Here is a 23,437-nt window from a genome sequence, read left to right as displayed (position 1 = left end):
ATCTGCACCTCTGACTTTTGCACCAAAGCTGATTCTGAAGTTCAGCTTTGGGTTATTTGGGTGTTAAGTAGGAGCCAAATAAATAATTTAGGGGTTAAATCTTATCCATTTTCACCAATTAAAAAAAAAAAAATTGAAACTGTACCAAACTCAAGTGAATATCTGGATCAATATTAGCTCTAAAGTCAAGAATTGGTGAAATAACTTTGTGAATAAACCACAGGGTTATAAATAATCAATATTCCCACAACCACCACACAGCTCCCCATTGCTTTCAAGGATTTTCCACCTCTTTGCTAACGAACAAAGGGAGTAGAGGAACACTGGAATTTTTGGGTTTTTTTGTTTGTTTAAATATTGCTTCCAATATGTAACAAACAGGAGGTTTGGGCACCCAGACAAACAGCCACACTTCCACCAAAATTCACTTTACAGGATCACTGAGTGGGGGATAAATCTTCACTCAGCTGGAAAACAATACAGCTACTGTTTGTACATTCATTTTTAATGCTCAGGAAAATAGATATTTTTATTTTATTAAGTTTTGCTGCAAAACAAAGAAACAAAAATGAAATCCCTTTTTATTTTTTTTTTTGTCCTCCTCCCCCTCGTATCTTTAATTATTACTGTTTATTTTCTTTACACCTCGATTGGAGTATTGAACACCTGCCTTTGGCATTAGGGATAGAAAGCTCAGGAGTCTCTCAACACACGGCTCTGCCAAAAAAGAAATAAAATAAAATAAAATATGGAAGAAGAAGAAGAAGAAGAAGAAGAGTGTCACTTAGAGGTCAGAAATATTTGCTGTAACAGATTTTCTCCAATCCATCAGTGTTCACTACTGTGTCTCTAAGGCACACGCTCTGTCTGTGGGACTCTGCCCTGGGGACGTCCCCTCCCTGTCCCTGTCCCTGTCACCCCCTCGGGGGCTGGGAGCACCCCTGGGTGCTTCTGGAACATTCCAGGCTCTGCTCAGCTCTGGAGCCCCCCAGGGATCTGTTCAGCTCTGCCCTGGAACATTCCAGGGATCCGCTCATGTTCAGTTCTGGAGCATCCCAGGATCAGCTCTGGGACATCTCAGGGATCTGCTCAGCTCTGGAACATTCCAGAATCTCTTCAGCTCAGCTCTGGGACATCTCAGGGATCTGTTCAGCTCTGGAACATTCCAGAATCTCTTCAGCTCAGCTCTGGGACATCTCAGGGATCTGTTCAGCCCTGGAGCACCCCAGGGTCCGTCCATGTCCACCCCAGGGTCCGTCCATGTCCAGCCCAGCTCTGCCGCGTGCTCGGCCCGGTGCTGATGGTGGATGAGAGCACAGGTGAGGGAGGGACACCCCAGAAGAGACTCCTCTTCCTCCTCCTCCTCCTCTGGCACATCCCTCCCGTGCTTCCCTGCTTTTCCCAGGGAGCCAAACCCCTGCAGAGGGAGGAAGCACAGCAGGGCTGGGGCTGGGGCTGGGGAGGAGCAGCATCCTCAGCCAAGATGTGGATCCTCTCCAGGGCAGATGGGGCACGGGGAAGAGCAGGATCCTTGGACAGAGATGTGGATCCTCTCCTGGACGGCCTGGCAGGAGAGGAGGAGGGAGGAGCAGCATCCTCACTCAGCCAAAGATGGGGATCCTCTTGGGACGGCCTGGAGGCAGATGGGGCACAGGGAGGAGCAGAATCCTCAGAGGAAGATGCAGATCCTCCCTCAGACAAAGAGGAGGGAGAAGAACATGTGGATCCTCCCTCAGAGGAAGAGGCTGATCCTCTCGCGGATGGAGGGAGGAGCAGATCCTCAGACAAAGATGTGGATCCTCTCCTGGACGGCCTGGAGGCAGATGGGGCACAGGGAGGAGCAGATCCTCCCTCAGACAAAGATGTGGATCCTCCCTCAGACGAAGATGTGGATCCTCCCTCAGACAAAGATGCGGATCCTCCCTCAGACAAAGAGGCGGATCCTCCCTCAGACAAACAGGCGGATCCTCCCTCAGACAAAGATTAGATCCTCCCTCAGATGAAGATGTGGATCCTCCCTCAGAGGAAGATGCAGATCCTCCCTCAGACGAAGATGTGGATCCTCCCTCAAAGATGTGGATCCTCCCTCAGAGGAAGAGGCGGATCCTCCCTCAAAGATGCGGATCCTCCCTCAGACAAAGATGTGGATCCTCCCTCAGACAAAGATGGGGATCCTCCCTCAGACAAAGATGGATCCTCCCTCAGACGAAGATGCAGATCCTCCCTCAGAGGAAGAGGCGGATCCTCCCTCAGACAAAGATTGGATCCTCCCTCAGACAAAGATTGGATCCTCCCTCAGATGAAGATGTGGATCCTCCCTCAGAGGAAGAGGCAGATCCTCCCTCAGACGAAGATGTGGATCCTCCCTCAGACAAAGATGTGGATCCTCCCTCAAAGATGTGCATCCTCCCTCAGACAAAGATTGGATCCTCCCTCAGACGAAGATGTGGATCCTCTCGCGGATGGCCTGGCGGCAGATGGGGCACACGGTCAGCGCCGTGCTGCAGTCCGGGCAGGAGCCGTGCCCGCACTGGAACACCAGCTTGATCTGGTCGTCGATGCAGATGGGGCAGGTGATCCTCTCCTCCATCTGCCGGTAGCGGCTCTGCAGCTCCTCCATCAGCTTCCTCTGCTCCGTGCCCTCCGAGCTGGGGCTGCACTCCACCTCCGTGCTGTCTGTGGGCAGAGCTCAGCCTTAATGAACTCATCAACCTCCCCTTCTGCCCTCCCCGCAGCACCAGCCCACGCACACTGCACTCTGCACCCAGCCTCAGCCAGGGATCAAATAAAAACCCTTGGGTGATGCTTTTCTTTTTCACTTGCTCAATGGTTTGTGTGGGTTTGAATTTTCACTGTTAAACCACCCCATGTGAAACCCCACTGCTTCCACTACACAAAATAAGCCAGGCCTAGGAAAAGCTCCCTTAAATGTTCTGTTTGTGCAGCTTGAGCTTGGCTTAGGACACCTGAGAAAATCTATTGAAATCCACTTATTTTTCCTCTCTAAAGGTGGATAATGCTACAGGCACACACACACACACAAAGACAAAATAAATGAGCTCTTATTTGACTGGAAATCACTGATATCTCTCAAACCAAGCCTGTGCAGGACCCTCCCCACAGCCCTGCCCAGCAGGCCATACCTTGTTTCAGCTTTTTGGTTATTGTCACTTGACATTTGATGCACTTCTTCATCCTCCTGGAGCACTCTGCCACGAGGAGAGATGACAATTAAACACACAACAGACTCAGGAAGATGAGATTTGAACAACCTGAGGCTTCCCTGGGTGATTGAGGGATTGCTCTTGCATGGAATGAGGAGCATTCTGCCTTCTGAGCTGTGCCTTACTCTTTTATTTAATTTAAATTTTTAAAAAATATATTTAATTAAATAAAAGAGTATTAAATAAATTAACTAAATTTATTTATTTAATACTCTTTTATTTAATCAGATCAGCAGCAAACACAACAGCTTTAAATCCTCCCTGCTCTGAGCCCCTGGAGCTGCAGGGGAAGAGGATGAAGCTCTGGCACAGAGTTCTGAGCAAACTCCCCGTGCTCCCTCCCTCCCTCTGTGAGATGAACTTGCTGACAAGCCTGAGCAGGCTGCCCTTAAATCAGCTGAAATCCTGAGGAATGAAGAATTGGGAGAGCCACAGGAGAGGGAAATCCTTCTCAGGAGGTTTCTGGGGGATCAAGCAGTGCCAGGCAGAACCTTCCCTCTGAATCCCCCTGGAGTCCCGAGCAGCAGGTGGGCAGAACATTCTGTGTTCTCCAGAGATAACTTTGGCTGCCCGAGAGGCTGAAATCACGCTGGGGTTGCTTCAGGACACAAAGAGCACAAAAGCTCAGTGTCTGAGCAGGGCTGGATTCTGACAGGGCAAAGAGAGGCTGGGGAGAAAACCATGAAAAAAAATGTGGTGGTGTTCAAAGGGGTCTCAGGACTAGGGAGGAGATGAGAATGTTGACTCTGTGTTTCAGAAGGCTTATTATATACATATTATATTAAATAATATATAAAAGAACATATAAAATACATATAATATATAATATATTATATATATTATATATATTAATATTATATATATTATATATATTATATATATTAATATTATATATATTATATTATACACTATATATAATACATAATATATAATAAACAATATATTATATGCATTTATATATATAAAATATATTATATATAAAAGAATAGAAGAAAGGATTTCATCAGAACACTTGCAAGGAAAGGAATGATAATAAAATCTTGTGACTCTCAGACAGTCCAAGCCAGTTGACTGTGATTGGCCATTAATTAAAAACAACTACATGAGACCAATCAAAGATGCACCTGTTGCATTCCACAGCAGCGTATTTATAATTATATATATATTATATCACTTATAGTATATAAATATATAAATTATATCATATATAGTTAATTATATAAATTAATATAATAATTATAAAATTAATGATACCATATATTTATATTATTTATATTATAGAAATATAACTATATCAAATATATAAATTCCTATTATGTAAATACACTATATGTTTATATAATATAGCTATAAAATATGTTTTATTATACAAATAATATATTATTACTACATATAATTTATAATTAAATTATGTAAATAATGTAAGCATGTAATTGTTGTTTACATTTTGTTCCTGAGGCCTCTCAGCTTCTCAGGAGAAGATCCTAACAAAAAGATTTTTCACCAAATGTGACAAAAAATGGGGGTAAAAACCCCAGTGCGGACTCACCCTCGCAGACGATGCTGTGCTGGCAGGGGAAGAAGAGGATGAGCAGGGCCAGCTCGGAGCAGACCAGGCACTCGGAGGGCGCGGCCGCGCCGGGCACGCTCAGGTTGGTGATGGTGTTGGGCGTGGTGTGCACGCGCCGCAGGCTGCAGGTGACGGGGGCGCTCTGCGGGCACACCTGCCGATCCCTGCCAAGGGCACCGTGTGAGCCCCAGCACCGGGGAACGGCACATCGGGCCTTCTCCTGACTCACAAATGGCGCTTTAAAACTTTTGTTTCATCTTTCATTGCTCTATTTTGTTGCGGTGTGTTTTAAACTTTCAGGTCCCTTCCCGAGATGTGCCAATTCCCGTCTCCCTTCCCCCCCGCCCCCTTGCTGAGTGAGTCCTGTCAATCAGGCTTAACATCCCAACAAGGCGTGGTGTGGTTGGTCAGGTTCAAAGGATGCCCCTCAGGCCTGGGGGTCATTGGCCTGTCCAGGTGTCCCTCGGGCGTGAGCCACAGCACCGGGGAACGGCACATCGGGCCTTTTGCTGACTCACAAATGGCGCTTTAAAACTTTTGTTTCATCTTTCATTGCTCTATTTTGTTGCGGTGTGTTTTAAACTTTCAGGTCCCTTCCCCAGGTGTGCCAATAGCCGTCTCCCTTCCCCCCTTGCTGAGTGAGTCCTGTCAATCAGGCTTAACATTCCAACAAGGCATCGTGTGGTTGGTTGAGTTCAAAGGATGCCCCTCAGGCCCAGACACCATTGGCCTGTCCAGGTGTCCCTCATCCCTTGAGACCCCGCCCCCTCTCACCTGGTTGGTGGCTCACCTGTCCCCTCCCCTCCCCCTGAGCTTAAAAGGTGAAGCAGGCCATGTGCTCGGCATTCTGTTGGAGCTCTTCCCTGTAACCATGGAATAAACCACTGGATATAACCCTCCAGCAGAATCCTCTCCTTTTTTCTCTTAACCTTCACCTGAAGCTTCCTCCTGAGGTAAATGGAGTTCCTAACAAGCCTGGACTTGTTTGGAACCACCAGCAAGCTGAAGGTGTCTCTGGGGTGATAAACCACGGTGCCACCTTCGGCCTGGCAGCGAGGGTCAGACTGGCCCAGGCACAATCTGACTGGTGATATTGGGATTCAGATTCCAATACTATTTCTCTAAAGTATTAAATCATTTTTTTGTAAAGTTAACCTTTAAAACTTGTTTCTAATTCAGTTTCTCTCTCAAGAATTGTCTGTTCTATTTTATAAAAATCAACATTTCTTACCTCAAAATTCACGTACATGTGAAATTTGCATACTATGTGAAATTTCTGTTAAAGTTTAAGAATCTTCTACAAATCCATTGCTCCTGGAGCAGCTGCAGAGGTCTCAGAGACTCTCCACCCCTCCTGGAGCATAGCTCTATTTCTCTAAATAATAAATCTTTTTATTGGTAAAGTTATCCTTTAAAACTTGTTTCTAATTCAACGTCTGTTCTATTCTATAACATTTCTAAATCAACATTTCTTACCTCAAAAATTATATACAAATATGAACTCTACATTCACGTACTATGTGAAATTTCTGTTAAAGTTTAAGAATTTTCTACAAATCCATTGCTCCTGCAGCAGCTGCAGAGGTCTCAGAGACTCTCCACCCCTCCTGGAGCATAGTTCTATTTCTCTAAATAATACATCTTTTTATTGGTAAAGTTATCCTTTCAAACTTGTTTCTAATTCAATGTCTGCTCTATTCTATTACACTTCCAAATCAACATTTCTTACCTCAAAAATTATATACAGATACGAACTCTATGTTCACATACTATGTGAACTTTCTGTTAAAGTTTAAGAATTTTCTACAAATCCATTGCTCCTGCAGCAGCTGCAGAGCTCTCAGAGATTCTCCATCCCTCCAGAAGCATAGTTCTATTTCTTTAAAGTATTAAATCTTTTTTTTGTAAAATTAACCTTTAAGCTTGTTTCTAATTCATTTTCTCTCCCAACAATTGTCTGTTCTGTTCTATAACACTTCCAAATCAACATTTCTTACCTCAAAATTCACATGGAGATGCATACCATGTGAACTTTCTGTTACATTTTAAGAATTTTCTACAAATCCATCCCTCCTGGAGCAGCTGCAGAGGCACCAGGGCTGGGGGAAGCTCTGATTTCCAAGGGTTTTTCCTGAGGCTCACCTGAATTTCTGTGAGAAGTCTTTGATGATCTGGACAATCCTCCCATCTGTGGTGAGGTCCAAGGGAGATTTTCCCCGATGATTTGCATAATTAATGTCTGCTCCTTCCTGGGCTAGGTAGCAGGCAATGGCTGTCCCAACGTTCAGCTCCACGTTCCCCAGGAAGCCAGAAGCCTGCAGCTAAAAGAAATTGAGAGAAACACTCAAATATACTCCCAAGCTTCTGAGCTTCTGCTCTGATTTGCATCAAAATAATAATAATAAAATAATAAAAATAAAATAACAATAAAAATAATCACAATAATAACAACACAACAATAAAAATAAAAATAAAGTAACAATAATAACACAATCATAATGCAATAATAAAAATAGCAATAATAATATATTCCTAATAGTAAATAATAATAAAATATAATAAAATCATAACAACAATAATAAATAAGAATAAAACATAAAATAAAAATAAATTAATAGACAGTATAAATTATCAATAATATGAAATTTAATAATATGAAACATTAAAATCATTAACATATAATAAAATACTATATAATCAATATATACTAACATATATAGTATATATATGTTATATATATAACATATATATAGAACTATATATAGTTATATATAGTTATACTATATATATATGTTATATATACACTATATATAACTATATATAACTATATATAACTAATATAGCTATATATAGTTAATACTATATATAGTTATATATATATATATATAACTATAATACTATATATAACATATATAGTTATATATATTATATATATATATTATATACATATATAACTATTATAACTATATAATAAGTCCAATAAAATCAATAAAAATATAATAATTATAAATAAAATATAATATAATATAATATAATATAATATAATATAATATAATATAATATAATATAATATAATATAATATAATATAATATAATACAATATAATAACAACATACTTAATATATAATGAAATATACTGGAACAATATACTAACAATTATAACACATAACATAAACTATAATATAATAACAGCAATATAATATATTATAATATAACAACAAATATATATATATACACACACATATATACATACACACATATATATACACATATATTTATACATATATACATATATATATACATATACATATATATATACATATACACATTATATACATATATATACATACATTAAAATATATATAATGTATATCATATATACCACACCAAACCCCACAACCAGCACACTCTGTGGTGTCCTGCTGAGCTGTGCTCACCTTGGCCAGCAGGGCGGCTCCCATCTCCCCGTCCCTCTTCTCCAGGGCCAGGGCCAGGAGCTGCTGCCGCTCCAGGGCCATGTGCATGGCGGTGTCACCGTCCTCGTCCTCGGCGTTGACGTCGCTGCCCTGGCTCACCAGCAGCTGCACCATGGCCACGTGGCCCTGGATCACTGCCAGGTGCAGGGGGCTCTGCTTCCTGCTGTTCTTCACGTTCACGTCACAGCGACCCTGCCAATGCAGCAATTGCAGCGGGGAATGTGGGGCAGGAACTGCAGCAGGGAATGAATCAGGGGATGTGGGGCAGGAATTGCAGCAGGGGAGGTGGGGCAGGAATTGCAGCAGGGGCAGGAATTGCAGCAGGGGAGGTGGGGCAGGAATTGCAGCAGGGGATGTGGGGCAGGAATTGCAGCAGGGGCAGGAATGAACCAGGGGATGTGGGGCAGGAATTGCACCAGGGGGAGATGGGGCAGGAATTGCAGCAGGGGAGGTGGGGCAGGAATGAACCAGGGGATGTGGGGCAGGAATTGCACCAGGGGATGTGGGGCAGGAATTGCAGCAGGGAATGTGGGGCAGGAATTGCACCAGGGGATGTGGGGCAGGAATTGCACCAGGGGAGGTGGGGCAGGAATGAACCAGGGGGAGATGGGGCAGGAATTGCAGCAGGGAATGTGGGGCAGGAATTGCACCAGGGGATGTGGGGCAGGAATTGCACCAGGGGATGTGGGGCAGGAATTGCACCAGGGGGAGATGGGGCAGGAATTGCAGCAGGGAATGTGGGGCAGGAATTGCAGCAGGGGCAGGAATGAATCAGGGGATGTGGGGAAGGAATTGCAGCAGGGGATGTGGGGCAGGAATTGCAGCAGGGGCAGGAATGAATCAGGGGATGTGGGGCAGGAATTGCAGCAGGGGCAGGAATGAACCAGGGGATGTGGGGAAGGAATTGCAGCAGGGAATGTGGGGCAGGAATTGCAGCAGGGGGAAACAGGGCAGGAATTGCACCAGGGGAGGTGGGGCAGGAATTGCAGCAGGGGCAGGAATGAATCAGGGGATGTGGGGCAGGAATTGCAGCAGGGAATGTGGGGCAGGAATGAACCAGGGGGACGTGGGGAAGGAATTGCAGCACAGGGAGATGGGGCAGGAATTGCACCAGGGAATGTGGGGCAGGAATTGCAGCAGGGAATGTGGGGCAGGAATTGCAGCAGGGGGAGATGGGGCAGGAATTGCAGCAGGGAATGTGGGGCAGGAATTGCACCAGGGGGAAGTGGGGCAGGAATTGCACCAGGGAATGTGGGGCAGGAATTGCAGCACAGGGAGATGGGGCAGGAATTGCAGCAGGGAATGTGGGGCAGGAATTGCACCAGGGGATGTGGGGAAGGAATTGCACCAGGGGGAAATGGGGCTGCAGAAATGGGAATGTGGGGCCTGGCAGCTCCCAAACCCCACTGCACCTTTGCTGAGTTTAGCTGAGTTATCTGCTCCTCACAGAAGCACCAATTTGTCAGACAACTTCACTGACAGGTGTTTGACAAACTTTTTCTTGATTTTGGTTTTATTTCTCACCTCTTTGATGAGAATTTCAGCCACTTCCATGTGGTTGTTGAGAGCAGCAAGGTGCAGGGCAGTGAATCCGTCTTCCTTTTTGGAATCCACCAGCTGTCGAGCCCTGGCCAGAATCTTCTTGATGGCTCTGCAGGGTTGGAGAGGTTATTCAAGATGGAAGAATGAATTTCTTGAATCCTCAGAATTTCCTGAATTCTCAGAATAAATTGCTCAGGAGTCAGCAATGTCCATGTTTCACCATGGCACCAGCAATGAAGAGCAGTCCCTCAAACCCACAATTACAAGAACACAACAAAAGCCTTCAGTTACCTTTAATAAAGCAGGGGAAAGCCACATTGCTTTGAAAATAATGAGATTTATTTTTGGGAGAGTTCCAGAGGCTTAACTAAGACCCAAATATCTGAGACTGTCCACACACAGAGATTTCCCAGCCTAGGGAAGCATGAGAAAGATGGGGAAAGCAGGCAGGAGTTTCCTGTGAAGGAGCCAATCCTAAACCAAAAAATATTTAACCAACTACCCAGAACCACATCTGCCACCTCCTCAGCCAGCCAGCACAAATTAACACCTGAAAAAGGCATAAAAATAGGAAAAAAAAAATAAAGTTGACTCACAGCTTGTTGCCTTTCAGGGCAGCATAGTGGAGCAGGTTGAAGCCTTGACAGTTCTGGACTGTGAAATCGATGTTGGGAACTTCAGTGAGGATCTCAATCACGGCTTTGTAGTCCAGGGTGATGGCATAATGCAGGGGGGTGTCTCCCTGGGAATCCTACACATGGAGAGCAGAGCAAAGCCAGGTTACCAACCCCAAAAACCCCCAGGAAACCTCCTGGGAGCTGCAGGGACTCCTGACCAGCCCTGAGGGATGGCCCAGCACACAACACAATAAAACCTATAAATAAATAAATAAATAATATGCAATAAAACCAATAAACCCTAAAAACGGGCTGGGCCCAAGTCACCAACACTGCCTGCCTTAAAAATGTTTAAAATCCTCCAGGAAGTACTGCTGGAAATCCTGACCAGCTCTGAGGGATGGCCCAGCACACAGCACAATAAAACCTATAAATAAATAAATAAATAATATGCAATAAAACCAATAAACCCTAAAAACTGGGTCCAAGTCACCAACACTGCCTGCCTTAAAAATGTTTAAAATCGTGTCCAAGGAAACCCCCTGGAGCTGCTGGAACTCCTGACCAGCCCTGAGGGATAACCTGGCACACAGCACAATAAAACCTATAAATAAAGAAATAAATAATATGCAATAAAACCAATAAACCCTAAAAACGGGCTGGGCCCAAGTCACCAACACTGCCTGCCTTAAAAATGTTTAAAATCCCCCTGGAGCTGCTGGGACTCCTGACCAGCTCTGAGGGATGACCCAGCACACAACACAATAAAACCTATAAATAAATAAATAATACACAATAAAACCAATAAACTCTAAAAATGGGCTGGGCCCAAGTCACCAACACTGCCTGCCTTAAAAATGTTTAAAATCCCCCTGGAGCTGCTGGAACTCCTGACCAGCTCTGAGGGATGACCCAGCACAGAACAGCCCCAGCAGCACACAATAAAACCTATAAATAAATAAATAATACACAATAAAACCAATAAACTCTAAAAACGGGCTGGGCCCAAGTCACCAACACTGCCTGCCTTAAAAATGTTTAAAATCGTGTCCAAGGAAAGCCCCTGGAGCTGCTGGAACTCCTGACCAGCTCTGAGGGATGGCCCAGCACACAGCACAATAAAACCTATAAATAAAGAAATAAATAATATGCAATAAAACAAATAAACCCTAAAAACTGGGTCCAAGTCACCAACACTGCCTGCCTTAAAAATGTTTAAAATCCCCCTGGAGCTGCTGGAAATCCTGACCAGCTCTGAGGGATGGCCCAGCACACAACACAATAAAACCTATAAATAAATAAATAATATGCAATAAAACAAATAAACCCTAAAAACGGGCTGGGCCCAAGTCACCAACACTGCCTGCCTTAAAAATGTCCAAGGAAACCCCCTGGGAAACCTCCTTTATATATATATATTTCTATTTTAACTTCTAAATTCTTAGCTTATTTTACATAACTACACTTCTACATTATAAACTCCTCACTATTTTATCCATACAGCTTCTTGATATATTCTTACTTACAACTATAGAAACATAAGTTTGTGGTTTTTCTGCTTAATGCCTGTATATTGTATTTTTACATTAACCTAAGCTTCTCTTGAGGGGCTGTAAATCAAATTTTTCTCATCAAGAAGCACCTCCCCACCTCAAAAAAAAAATCCTCCAACACTTCCCTGACCCGAATTCCTGCCATAACCCCAAACTTACTGGGAGGTTGACATCACAGCTGAGCTCACAGAGGGCTCTCACCACCTCGGTGAAGCCCTGGCTGACGGCGACGAACAGGGCGCTGCACTGGGCATTGTTCAGCAGGTCTGCACTGGCCCCCTTGGCCAGCAGCACACGGGCAACCTCGGCCTGGTTGCTGGTTTAAAGCAAGGGAAAAAAGCAGATTTGAGTCATTCCAGTCAATTCTCTCTCTTTGCAAAGCAACAGAAATCAGAAATCGGGTTTTGTATCCTCTCAGCCCCACCCCGCTTCCTCTTAGTGTTAAAAAACCTGGGGTTTTTTTTTGTTTGTTTTGCTTAGGTTTTTGTTTGTTTTGTTAGGGTTGGTATTCTAATTCTTCTTCTTCTTCTTCTGATGATGATGATGATGATTATTATTATTATTATCATCATCATTATCATTATTATTGTTGTTGTTGTTGTTATTGTTATTATTATTATTATTTCCATCATCATGATGATGATGATGATTATTATTATTATTATTATCATCATCATCATTATTATTGTTGTTGTTATTGTTATTATTATTATTATTATTATTTCCCTCATGGCCAGCAGGAGGGAAGGTATGTGATGATGCTCGCAGGGGTCCCAGGATGAGGGAAGAGATGAAAATGTTAACTCTTTATCTCAGAAAGCTGATTTATTATTTTATTATATATATTATATACTAAAACTATACTAAAAGAATAAAAAATTTTCATCAGAAAGCTAGCAAATAATAAAAAAAAAATAAAATAATACAACCTTGGGATTGGTCACAGCCTTGACACTATCAGCTGTCAGCAGACATCACGTTATAGAAATTCAAATGCTAAGTAAACAATTTTAAGTAAACAATGTCTAAATCACGTTGTAAAACAACAAAACATGGAGAAGCTGAAGTTTCTCAGCTTCTCAAGAGGAAAAAACAGATTTTCCTTAACAAGCAGATTTTCCACACAGCATGTCCGTGTCAGTGTCCTACCCGAAGGCTGCGTAGTGCAGCGCCGTGTCCCCCTCGTCGTCCCGCAGGTCCACGCTGGCCCGGGCCTGCAGCAGAGCCCTCACCACCTCCAGGTGCCCCTGGTAGGAGGCAATCTGCAGGGCAGTCCTGCCCTGGTTCTTGGCATCCACCTTGGGGAAGGGCAGAGACAGAAATTCAGGCCTGAGCTCGGTTTGTGTCTGCAACAGCCCTGAAAATGCCATTTTCGTGCCTGGCTGAGCTCGTCCAGAACATTCTGGAAGGGGAAAGGGGCAGCGTGTTCAACCTCCAGGTGCCCCTGGTACGAGGCAATCTGCAGGGCAGTCCTGCCCTGGTTCTTGGCATCCACCTTGGGGAAGGGCAGAGACACAGAAATTCAGGCCTGAGCTCGGTTTGTGTCTGGAACAACCCCGAAAATGCCGCAGGGGCCGTGCCCGGCTGAGCTGGTCCAGAACATTCTGGAAGGGGAAAGGGGCAGCGTGTTCAGAGAGAACAGAGCTCTGTGATTGCAGAGCCCTGCTGCCAAATCTGAGAGCACAGAGCTCTGCCAACAATTCCCTTCCCGAGAGGGAAATGGGTGAGGAAATCCAATGGAGCTTTGCATAAAGCTCTGCATATATAATGTATATAATACATATATATGTATATATATATGTGTGTATATATATATATATATATAATATATTATATATATTAATATAACAATAATACACTATATATACAATATTACATATATACACTATATAATATATATAATATATATAACATATATATTATATATATATATATATTATAATTATACAACATATATATAACACATATATACATATACCACAATATAATATATATACATATATAATATATAAATATATATTATATATATATACATATAATATATATACACATATATATTATAATAATATATACATATATATACATATATGAATTATACTATACTATATACAATTATGTATATATATACATATATATAACATATATATACACATATATAGTAACATATATATAACATATATTATAATATACATATAATATACATATATTACACATATATATACATATATACACATATACACATATATATATATATAATATATATAATATATATATATATATATATATATATATATGCCAAGTCCCTGCTGCAGGGGCTGCAGGGAGAGCTTGGCAGAGTCAAAGGCACTGAAGAAAAGGTAAAAAAAAGGCAAAGCAGCTTCTGAAAGCAGCGGAGGATAAGGAGAGGAGAAGGAGGCACAAAACCTCAGCAGGCTGGCAAGGAGAACAAGTTAAAAATCCAGGTTTTATCCCTGCAGATAAAATCCAGGTTTTATCCCTGCAGAACAGAGAGCAGCGCTTAAATGCTGGGAGAGTCCTTTGGAAAACAGGATTTGGAATCCACTGACCCAATTGCCTGAGGCAGCTCTCAAAATGCTGGGAGAGTCCTTTGGGAAAAGAGGAATTGGAGATCACTGCTGCTCTTCCATCTACACCAGGCAGACAGAGCTGATAAACTGGAAAACCCTGCCAAGAAATCCCAACTTGCTCTGAGCCAGCCTCAAATCCAGCCTGATCTCTCTGTTAGACTCTATAGAAACAGCTAATAAATTAATATATATATTAAATAAAAACAGAAGTCTAATAAAATCTAACGAATAAAAATAACAGCTAATTTATTAATATAAATATTAAATAGAAATAGAAGCCTCAATCCACTAAATCTACTGTTAACTCTATAGAAACAGCTAATAAATTTATATATATATATTAAATAAAAACAGAAGTCTAATAAAATCTAACTAATAAAAATAACAGCTAATTTATTAATATAAATATTAAATAGAAATAGAAGTCTAATAAAATCTAACTAACAGCTAATTTATTAATATAAATATTAAATAGAAATAGAAGTCTAATAAAATCTAACTAACAGCTAATTTATTAATAAAAATATTAAATAGAAATAGAAGTCTAATAAAATCTAACGAATAAAAATAACAGCTAATTTATTAATATAAATATTAAATAGAAATAGAAGTCTAATAAAATCTAACGAATAAAAATAACAGCTAATTTATTAATATAAATATTAAATAGAAATAGAAGTCTAATAAAATCCATGATCATATCATGGATTCTTACTCTCAGGACTTTCCTATCTGGGATCAATCTGAGAATTACAGATATTTGTGTCTCCTTCCCATCCCCAGAAGTTTATTTATAAACTTGCATTTATTTATAAACTTATTTTAAGTTTATAAATAAAGAAGTATAATAAATACCAGACAAATAAGAACTAAATCAGATTTAGAAGAATTAAATCTTCTGCTCCTGGGTCACAGCCCCACAACCACACCCCCAGCAAAACCTCTTTTTGTTCCTCATGGTTTCCAAGGACACAATACTGAAAGATTTGGTGGTTCCTATTTTTTTTTTTCTGCCCTGTTCCTAAACCCTGAGGAGGTTTTTGAGATCTGATTGTGACATTTTGGAATTCTGCGAGCACAGGAATTGTCCAGCAGTGATTCCAGTCAGACATGAGATAAGGCACTGCACACATCTGGGCAGCTTTTCTGCCTCCTCATTCCAACATTGTGATTTTCACAAGGTCCTCTAAGGACAGGCACAGCCAGACACAAGCCCTGCCTTCATTTTCCAGCAAATCTCTGATTTCTGCTCCTGTTTTCCTATAGATAAACCCCCTCTCCCCTTCATTGTACAGCTGAAGGAAATCTGGGAAAAGCCAGCTTGGCAAAGGTGCTGTGAGGGCTTCAGCTCAGATTTATTGCCACAAACTAGAGGCAGAAAATATTTAATTTTGAGAATTTAATTTGAGAATTTAATCCTTGCAGCAATGGCAATCCTTGCAGAAATTGCAGCAAAATAATATTCCAGCAATTGCAATTGCAATCCTTGCAGAAATTGCAGCAAAATAATATTCCAGCAATTGCAATTGCAATCCTTGCAGAAATTGCAGCAAAATAATATTCCAGCAATTGCAGTTGCAATCCTTGCAGAAATTGCAGCAAAATAATATTCCAGCAATTGCAATTGCAATCCTTGCAGAAATTGCAGCAAAATAATATTCCAGCAATTGCAATCCTTGCAGAAATTGCAGCAAAATAATATTCCAGCAATTGCAATTGCAATCCTTGCAGAAATTGCAGCAAAATAATATTCCAGCAATTGCAATTGCAATCCTTGCAGAAATTGCAGCAAAATAATATTCCAGCAATTGCAATTGCAATCCTTGCAGAAATTGCAGCAAAATAATATTCCAGCAATTGCAATTGCAATCCTTGCAGAAATTGCAGCAAAATAATATTCCAGCAATTGCAATTGCAATCCTTGCAAAAATTGCAGCAAAATAATATTCCAGCAATTGCAATTGCAATCCTTGCAGAAATTGCAGCAAAATAATATTCCAGCAATTGCAATCCTTGCAGAAATTGCAGCAAAATAATATTCCAGCAATTGCAATTGCAATCCTTGCAGAAATTGCAGCAAAATAATATTCCAGCAATTGCAATTGCAATCCTTGCAGAAATTGCAGCAAAATAATATTCCAGCTGTTGGGAGATACCACTAAGCCTGACAAATGTATTGTTTTCCTCACATCCCTTTCCCTGCTTGAGCACAAAACTTGATGATGATGTTTTAAAGAGCAGCAACGAAGGAAAAATAAATATTTTTGCCTTCCAAACTTGCCTTGTCTGGGTATTTCTGGAGGAGCTCGCGGATTTTGGCTGCATTGTTGAGGGCTGCACAAATGACCAGGCACCCTGCATGCTCGGACTCTGTCCTCTGGGACAGCAGCTTCTCCAGCACGGTCACCAAAGTACCTGAAAAAACAAAAAAATTCACTTGTCATCCTGCATTTCCCAGTGTTTGAGGGGACACAGGTGTCAGGAGTGCAAAGTCAAAAAATTTTGCAATTTCTGCCTTTGGTCTGATTTAAACAAACAGTTCCAGATCTGTATCAGAAAAACAAAACAAAAAAAAAATCCTGGCAAGTCTGTGCTCTCTCCCACATGATCCTGACACTCAGGAAATAAAGATGGTCAGGCCACAAAAAAAAAAAATTTAACAGATGTGAAAAGCACCAAAAAAAAATCCCCTCCATGCACCATGTGATCCCAAACTCGATTTCAGGGCACTTTAGGCCAAACAATTGCTGATTTCACAACAGCTCCAGGCACAGACCTGGGGTATTTCACAAGAATCAGAGTCCTTGTACAGGAAACAGGATGGAACAGGGAACTGAGCACAAATCCCAAATGCTGAGCAATTCTGAGCCCTAAATTCTGCATTTTCCTGTTAAACCCAGCAATTCCAAGTCCTAAAAATCTGTATTTTCCTGTCAAAGACAGCTCTGCATGCCCAGTAAACCACAGCAAAGTTTTATTCTCTATTTTCTCATTAATCCCAGCATTTCCAAATCCTAGAACCTGCATTTCCCCACTAATCCCAGCACTTCCAAGTCCTAAATCCTGCATTTCTCCACTAGTCCCATCATTCCCAAATCCTAAATCCTGCATTTCCCAATTAATCCCATCATATCCCAAATCCTGCATTTCCCCATTAATCCCATCATTCCCAAATCCTAAATCCTGCATTTCCCCATTAATCCCATCATTCCTAAATCCTGCATTTCCCCATTAATCCCATCATTCCCAAATCCTAAATCCTGCATTTCCCCATTAATCCCATCATATCCCAAATCCTAAATCCTGCATTTCCCCATTAATCCCATCAGTCCCAAATCCTGCATTTCCCCATTAATCCCATCATATCCCAAATCCTGCATTTCCCCACTAATCCCATCATTCCCAAATCCTAAATCCTGCATTTCCCCATTAATCCCATCATTCCCAATTCCTAAATCCTGCATTTCCCCATTAATCCCATCATATCCCAAGCCCTAAAACCTCCATTTCCTCATTAATCCCATCATTTCCCAATTCCTAAATCCTGCATTTCTCCACTAATCCCATCATTCCCAAATCCTAAATCCTGCATTTCCCCACTAATCCCATCATATCCCAAGTCCTAAATCCTGCATTTCCCCATTAATCCCATCATTTCCCAGTCCTCAATTCTGCATTTCCCATTATCCCATCATTCCCAAATCCTAAATCCTGCATTTCCCATTAATCCCATCATTCCCAAATCCTGCATTTCCCCATTCATCCCATCATTCTCAATTTCCAAATCCTGCATTTCCCCATTAATCCCATCATTCCTAAATCCTGCATTTCCCATTATCCCATCATATCCCAAATCCTGCATTTCCCCATTAATTCCCATCATATCCCAAATCCTGCATTTCCCCATTAATCCCATCATTCCCAAATCCTAAATCCTGCATTTCCCCATTCATCCCATCATTCCCAAGTCCTAAATCCTGCATTTCCCCATTAATCCCATCATTCCCAAATCCTAAATCCTGCATTTCGCCATTAATCCCATCATTTCCCAAGCCCTAAATCCTCCATTTCCTCATTAATCCCATAATTTCCTAACTCCTAAATCCTGCATTTCCCCATTCATCCCATCATTTCCCAGTTCTAAATTCGTTAGTCCTAAACCCTGCATTCCCCATTAATTCCATCATTCCCAAGTCCTAAATCCCATTCCCCATTAATCCCATCATTTCCCAAGCCCTAAATCCTGCATTTCCCCATTAATCCCATCATTCCTAAATCCTGCATTTCCCCATTAATCCCATCATTCCCAAATCCTAAATCCTGCATTTCCTCATTAATCCCATCATTTCCCAAATCCTAAATTCTCCATTTCCCCATTAATCCCATCATTCTCAATTCCTAAATCCTGCATTCCCCATTAATCCCATCAGTCCCAAATCCTGCATTTCCCCATTAATCCCATCACATCCCAAGCCCTAAATCCTCCCTTTCCCCATTAATCCCATCATTCCTAAATCCTGCATTTCCCCATTTATCCCATCATTCCTAAATCCTGCATTTCCCCATTAATCCCATCATTTCCCAATTCCTAAATCCTGCATTTCTCCACTAGTCCCATCATTCCCAAGCCCTAAATCCTCCCTTTCCCCATTAATACCATCATATCCCAAATCCTGCATTTCCCCATTCATCCCATCATTCCTAAATCCTGCATTTCCCCATTTATCCCATCATCCCAATTCCAAATCTGCATTTCCCCACTAATCCCATCATTCCCAAATCCTAAATCCTGCAATTTCCCCATTAATCCCATCAGTCCCAAATCCTGCATTTCCCCATAATCCCATCATTCCCAAATCATTCCTCTTTCCCATTAATCCATATCCTAAATCCTGCATTTCCCCATTATCCCATCATTTCCCAATTCCTAAATCCTGCATTCCTTATCCCATCATTTCCCAACAATCTCCATTTCCCCATTAATCCCATAATTTCCTAACTCCTAAATCCTGCATTTCCCCATTAATCCCATCATTCCTAAATCCTCCCTTTCCCCATTAATCCCATAATTTCCTAACTCCCAAACCCTGCATTTTCCCAAGGCCCAGCTTTGCCTGCCCAGTAAATCACAGCCAAACCTCCCTTCCCCACCCAGGTAAGAACTCCTGGGTTTTGCCCCCACCCCAAGAGCTGCCCCAAAGATCTCCAGCCCTGTTTGCCCCTCACTTTTGGGCTCCTTGGCGCTCTCTGTGGTCATCAGGTTGGCCTCCTCCTCCCGCTGGTAGGCCGTCAGGCAGGCAGGGTTGAAGGTCCACGACTGTCCCCCCACTGACACTCGCAGATCTCCATCCCCATAGACCTTGATCACCTTCCCAATGTGCCCCAGGGTCTGCCAGGAAAAAAAAAATAAATATATTTTTTGCAAAAATTCCTAGAGCCAAAAGCAGGGGGTGTTTTTAGGGTTTACTTTTTGGTAAAGCTGCAGCTCCTGCTGTGTGAAAAGAAGCACTGGACAAGTGACACATTCACAGACAGCTCCCACCTCGAGGACACCAAAAGGTTCTCAGCAGCTTCTGTCTCACTGCTCTGCCATGGAAGGGTTTTCCAGACACACTGGAAATGGCTGGGAGGGAGGTGCTGAGAAGAACTGGTCAAACTGGGACTGGGGATGGTTCCTCTGGGATTTAATGTTCCTGGAGGAACCTGAGAAGAACTGGTCAAACTGGGATTGGGAATGGTTCCTCTGGGATTTAATATTCCTGGAGGAACCTGAGGAGAACTGGTCAAACTGGGACTGGGGATGGTTCCTCTGGGTTTGAATGTTCCTGGAGGAACCTGAGAAGAACTGACCAAACTGGGATTGGGGATGGTTCCTCTGGGATTTAATGTTCCTGGAGGAACCTGAGAAGAACTGGTCAAACTGGGACTGGGGATGGTTCCTCTGGGATTTAATGTTCCTGGAGGAACCTGAGAAGAACTGGTCAAACTGGGATTGGGAATGGTTCCTCTGGGATTTAATATTCCTGGAGGAACCTGAGAAGAACTGGTCAAACTGGGACTGAGGATGGCTCCTCTGGGCTTTAACTGCTCCTGGAGGAACCTGAGAAGAACTGATCAAACTGGGATTGGGGATGGTTCCTCTGGGATTTAACTGCTCCTGGAGGAACCTGCACCCCAATTTTAGCCAGGCTGGGCTGATTTTTCCACCTCCCTGCCTCATTCCAGAGAGCCAAAGAGGACTTTGGTGATGGAAACCTCTCCCATGGGTTGGTGGCAGCCAAATCCTTTTTGTTGGATTCTCCCTTGTCCATGGAAGGGTTTTCCAGACACACTGGAAATGGCTGGGAGGGAGGTGCTGAGAAGAACTGGTCAAACTGGGATTGGGATGGTTCCTCTGGGTTTGAATGTTCCTGGAGGAACTTGAGAAGAACTGGTCAAACTGGGACTGGGGATGGTTCCTCTGGGCTTTAACTGTTCCTGGAGGAACCTGAGAAGAACTGATCAAACTGGGATTGGGGATGGTTCCTCTGGGTTTGAATGTTCCTGGAGGAACCTGAGAAGAAAAAAGTTAAAGCTTCCTTTGAGCTTTAACTGCTCCTGGAGGAACCTGAGAAGAACTGGTCAAACTGGGACTGGGAATGGTTCCTCTGGGCTTTAATGTTCCTGGAGGAACCTGAGAAGAACTGGTTAAACTGGGATTGGGAATGGTTCCTCTGAGCTTTAACTGCTCCTGGAGGAACCTGCACCCCAATTTTAGCCACGCTGGGCTGATTTTTCCACCTCCCTGCCTCATTCCAGAGAGCCAAAGAGGACTTTGGTGATGGAACCTCTCCCATGGGTTGGTGGCAGCCAAATCCTTTTTGTTGGACTCCCCCTTGTCCTGTTGGCCACGCCGGTGTCCCCGAGAGCCACCAGCAGCAGGGGCTGGGCAGGGATTCCCAGCAGGAATTTTGGGGTGGGGGACAAGCCCATGTGCTCTGGGGGAAGCTCAGGAGGTGTCTGGGCTGTCCTGGAACTGGAGCACACTCACAGGTGCCATCTCATCTGTCCACTCCCCATGACCAGGTTGGAAGCGCTTCACCGTTTCCATATCATCTATCACCCGGACCACATCACCAACCCAAAAGGTGTTGAGCTACAAGAAAAAGAAAGTCATAAGCTTCTGGGGGATGAAGCAACACACACACACACAGAGAGACAAAAAATTAACAGTGATCAGCCCCCTCCACCCCACTCCCAAAAATCCCAACAAACAAGACACCCACCGACTCAAAAAACAGAATTGCAAAACATAAATGCAGTACCAAGACAATAAACACAACCCAATTCTCTTTTAAGCCAAGTGCACATTTAAGTAGGGAAATAATTTGGAACAGTTGTTCCAATAATTTGGAACAGCTTCTTAATTTTTTTTTTTTTTGGTTTATTATTAATACCAGATAAAGTTTTCTTGGTCCACCCTGTCCTTACACCTGGCTTGGCCCTGGAGATTTTAATTCACTCTAATAAGGAAGTCAAATGTTTGTTATTTAAAAGAGAAAAGGCAAAGCAGGGTTTATCTGTGCTGGGAATTTGCCAGATGCTCCCTCTGCTCACTGAGCCAGGGAGGGAGCAGTGGCAAAACAGAATTTTCAGAGCAGACTGATTTTGTGCAAAACACTCTGACACTGCACTTTCCACTGGTATTGAGAGTTTTTACCATTCTGACCTTGCTCAGGTCAGAATTTTGTGGTCTTCCAGCAGCTTCTTCTATTCCTAATTATCTCTATTTCTAATTATCCACTTCTCAAAGTCCTCAAACCTCTGGGGAAGGCCAGAGCTGTGAGCTTTAGAAATGCAGCCACAAAATTAGAAGGGCTGGATTAAAGACTGGGGAAGAAATCAAAGAGAAGTGAGACAAAGATGTGAAAAAGAACAACGTGGAGACAAAAAAGGAAGAACACAAAAAAAAACCAAAAATCAAAGGGAAATTATTGGAGAAAAGGTTCATCAGAAGGGCAAGGCAGCTGTGGGAGGATGAAGGGCTGTATTGAAGTTGGAGGGAGAGATGACCCCACCTTGCGTTGGTCAGCCATCAACTCCCATTTATTCATCAATCAATCACTTTTTATAACAGTGTTAATCAAGTTCATGCATATTGCAAAATCTGAGCTCACAATAGGTCAGAGATTACACACCAACTGCACCTTATGTTTCCAATACCAAGATTTGGGTTCTCAAAATTATTCTTGCTTTCCCAAAGCAGCCAAAGATAGAACATCCACTTGTTATGAGAAAGCTGCCTGAGAACTCTGGTGTGCAAGGCTCTCAAGGCCTTCATGTTTGTCACTTTTACCTGTAATTAAAAACAACCTGAGAACCTCTGCTGTTTACAGAAACAGGCTGTGAGAACCTGCTCCTCACAGCTGCCTTCTAGGCCATCCCTGAAAAAATCTCCAACAGGGCTGGAAGCTGAAATTAAGAAATGCAGTTTACCGTCAGGAGCGGCAAATAGGAAAGTTTAGAAAATAGAACAATTGTGTTTGGAAACTGCTCCTCTGTCCGGATTTATCGGCTGTTTGAAGGGCCTGGAAAGGCCCGGGGTGGCCTTGGGGCAGCCCGCGTATCAAAGGACCAGAAGAGGCTTCAGTTCTTCTTTCGGTCTTTATGTTTATTAATTGTTTATCTAAAAGATTTTCTCTCAGCCCGACAGAGCTCTGCTCAGCAGCCAGCCATGAGCACACTGTGCTGCCCTCCGGGCGGTCACCTATCTTTATACCCATGGTTACGTGTACAATATTTATCATTTTTCCCCAATACCATTTATTCTTATTACTCGGTGCACTCTCAGTAATAACTAATCCAAAAATGCCACCGTGGCCAAAGAA

At 42.4% G+C, this 23,437-nt stretch overlaps 1 protein-coding gene across 3 annotated transcripts in view; it reads right to left on the bottom strand.

Moving 5' to 3' along the window:
• Positions 1-2,196: 2,196 nt before the first annotated feature.
• Positions 2,197-23,437, bottom strand: part of MIB2 (MIB E3 ubiquitin protein ligase 2) — a 61,871-nt gene continuing 40,630 nt past the window's right edge. The window contains exons 8-20 of one of the 3 annotated variants that reach the window (XM_064730434.1): positions 21,601-21,705; positions 19,797-19,959; positions 16,852-16,985; positions 13,132-13,280; positions 12,142-12,298; positions 10,409-10,563; positions 9,795-9,921; positions 8,232-8,462; positions 6,937-7,115; positions 4,774-4,958; positions 3,144-3,209; positions 2,431-2,676; positions 2,197-2,366 (exon numbers count right to left, since the gene is read on the bottom strand). In XM_064730434.1, coding sequence (XP_064586504.1) covers positions 2,435-2,676; positions 3,144-3,209; positions 4,774-4,958; positions 6,937-7,115; positions 8,232-8,462; positions 9,795-9,921; positions 10,409-10,563; positions 12,142-12,298; positions 13,132-13,280; positions 16,852-16,985; positions 19,797-19,959; positions 21,601-21,705 — 1,893 coding nt within the window. In that variant the 3' untranslated portion in view covers positions 2,197-2,366; positions 2,431-2,434. Of the gene's footprint in view, positions 2,677-3,143; positions 3,210-4,773; positions 4,959-6,936; positions 7,116-8,231; positions 8,463-9,794; positions 9,922-10,408; positions 10,564-12,141; positions 12,299-13,131; positions 13,281-16,851; positions 16,986-19,796; positions 19,960-21,600; positions 21,706-23,437 lie in introns of all 3 variants that reach the window. The other 2 variants (XM_064730433.1, XM_064730435.1) reach the window with 2 other exon arrangements.

Source organism: Zonotrichia leucophrys, chromosome 21 (genome assembly GCF_028769735.1).
Source record: "Zonotrichia leucophrys gambelii isolate GWCS_2022_RI chromosome 21, RI_Zleu_2.0, whole genome shotgun sequence".
In the NCBI taxonomy this organism is placed as follows: domain Eukaryota; kingdom Metazoa; phylum Chordata; class Aves; order Passeriformes; family Passerellidae; genus Zonotrichia; species Zonotrichia leucophrys.
Note: the sequence above shows the minus strand (reverse complement) of the source record. Positions and strands in the feature narration are given on the sequence as shown.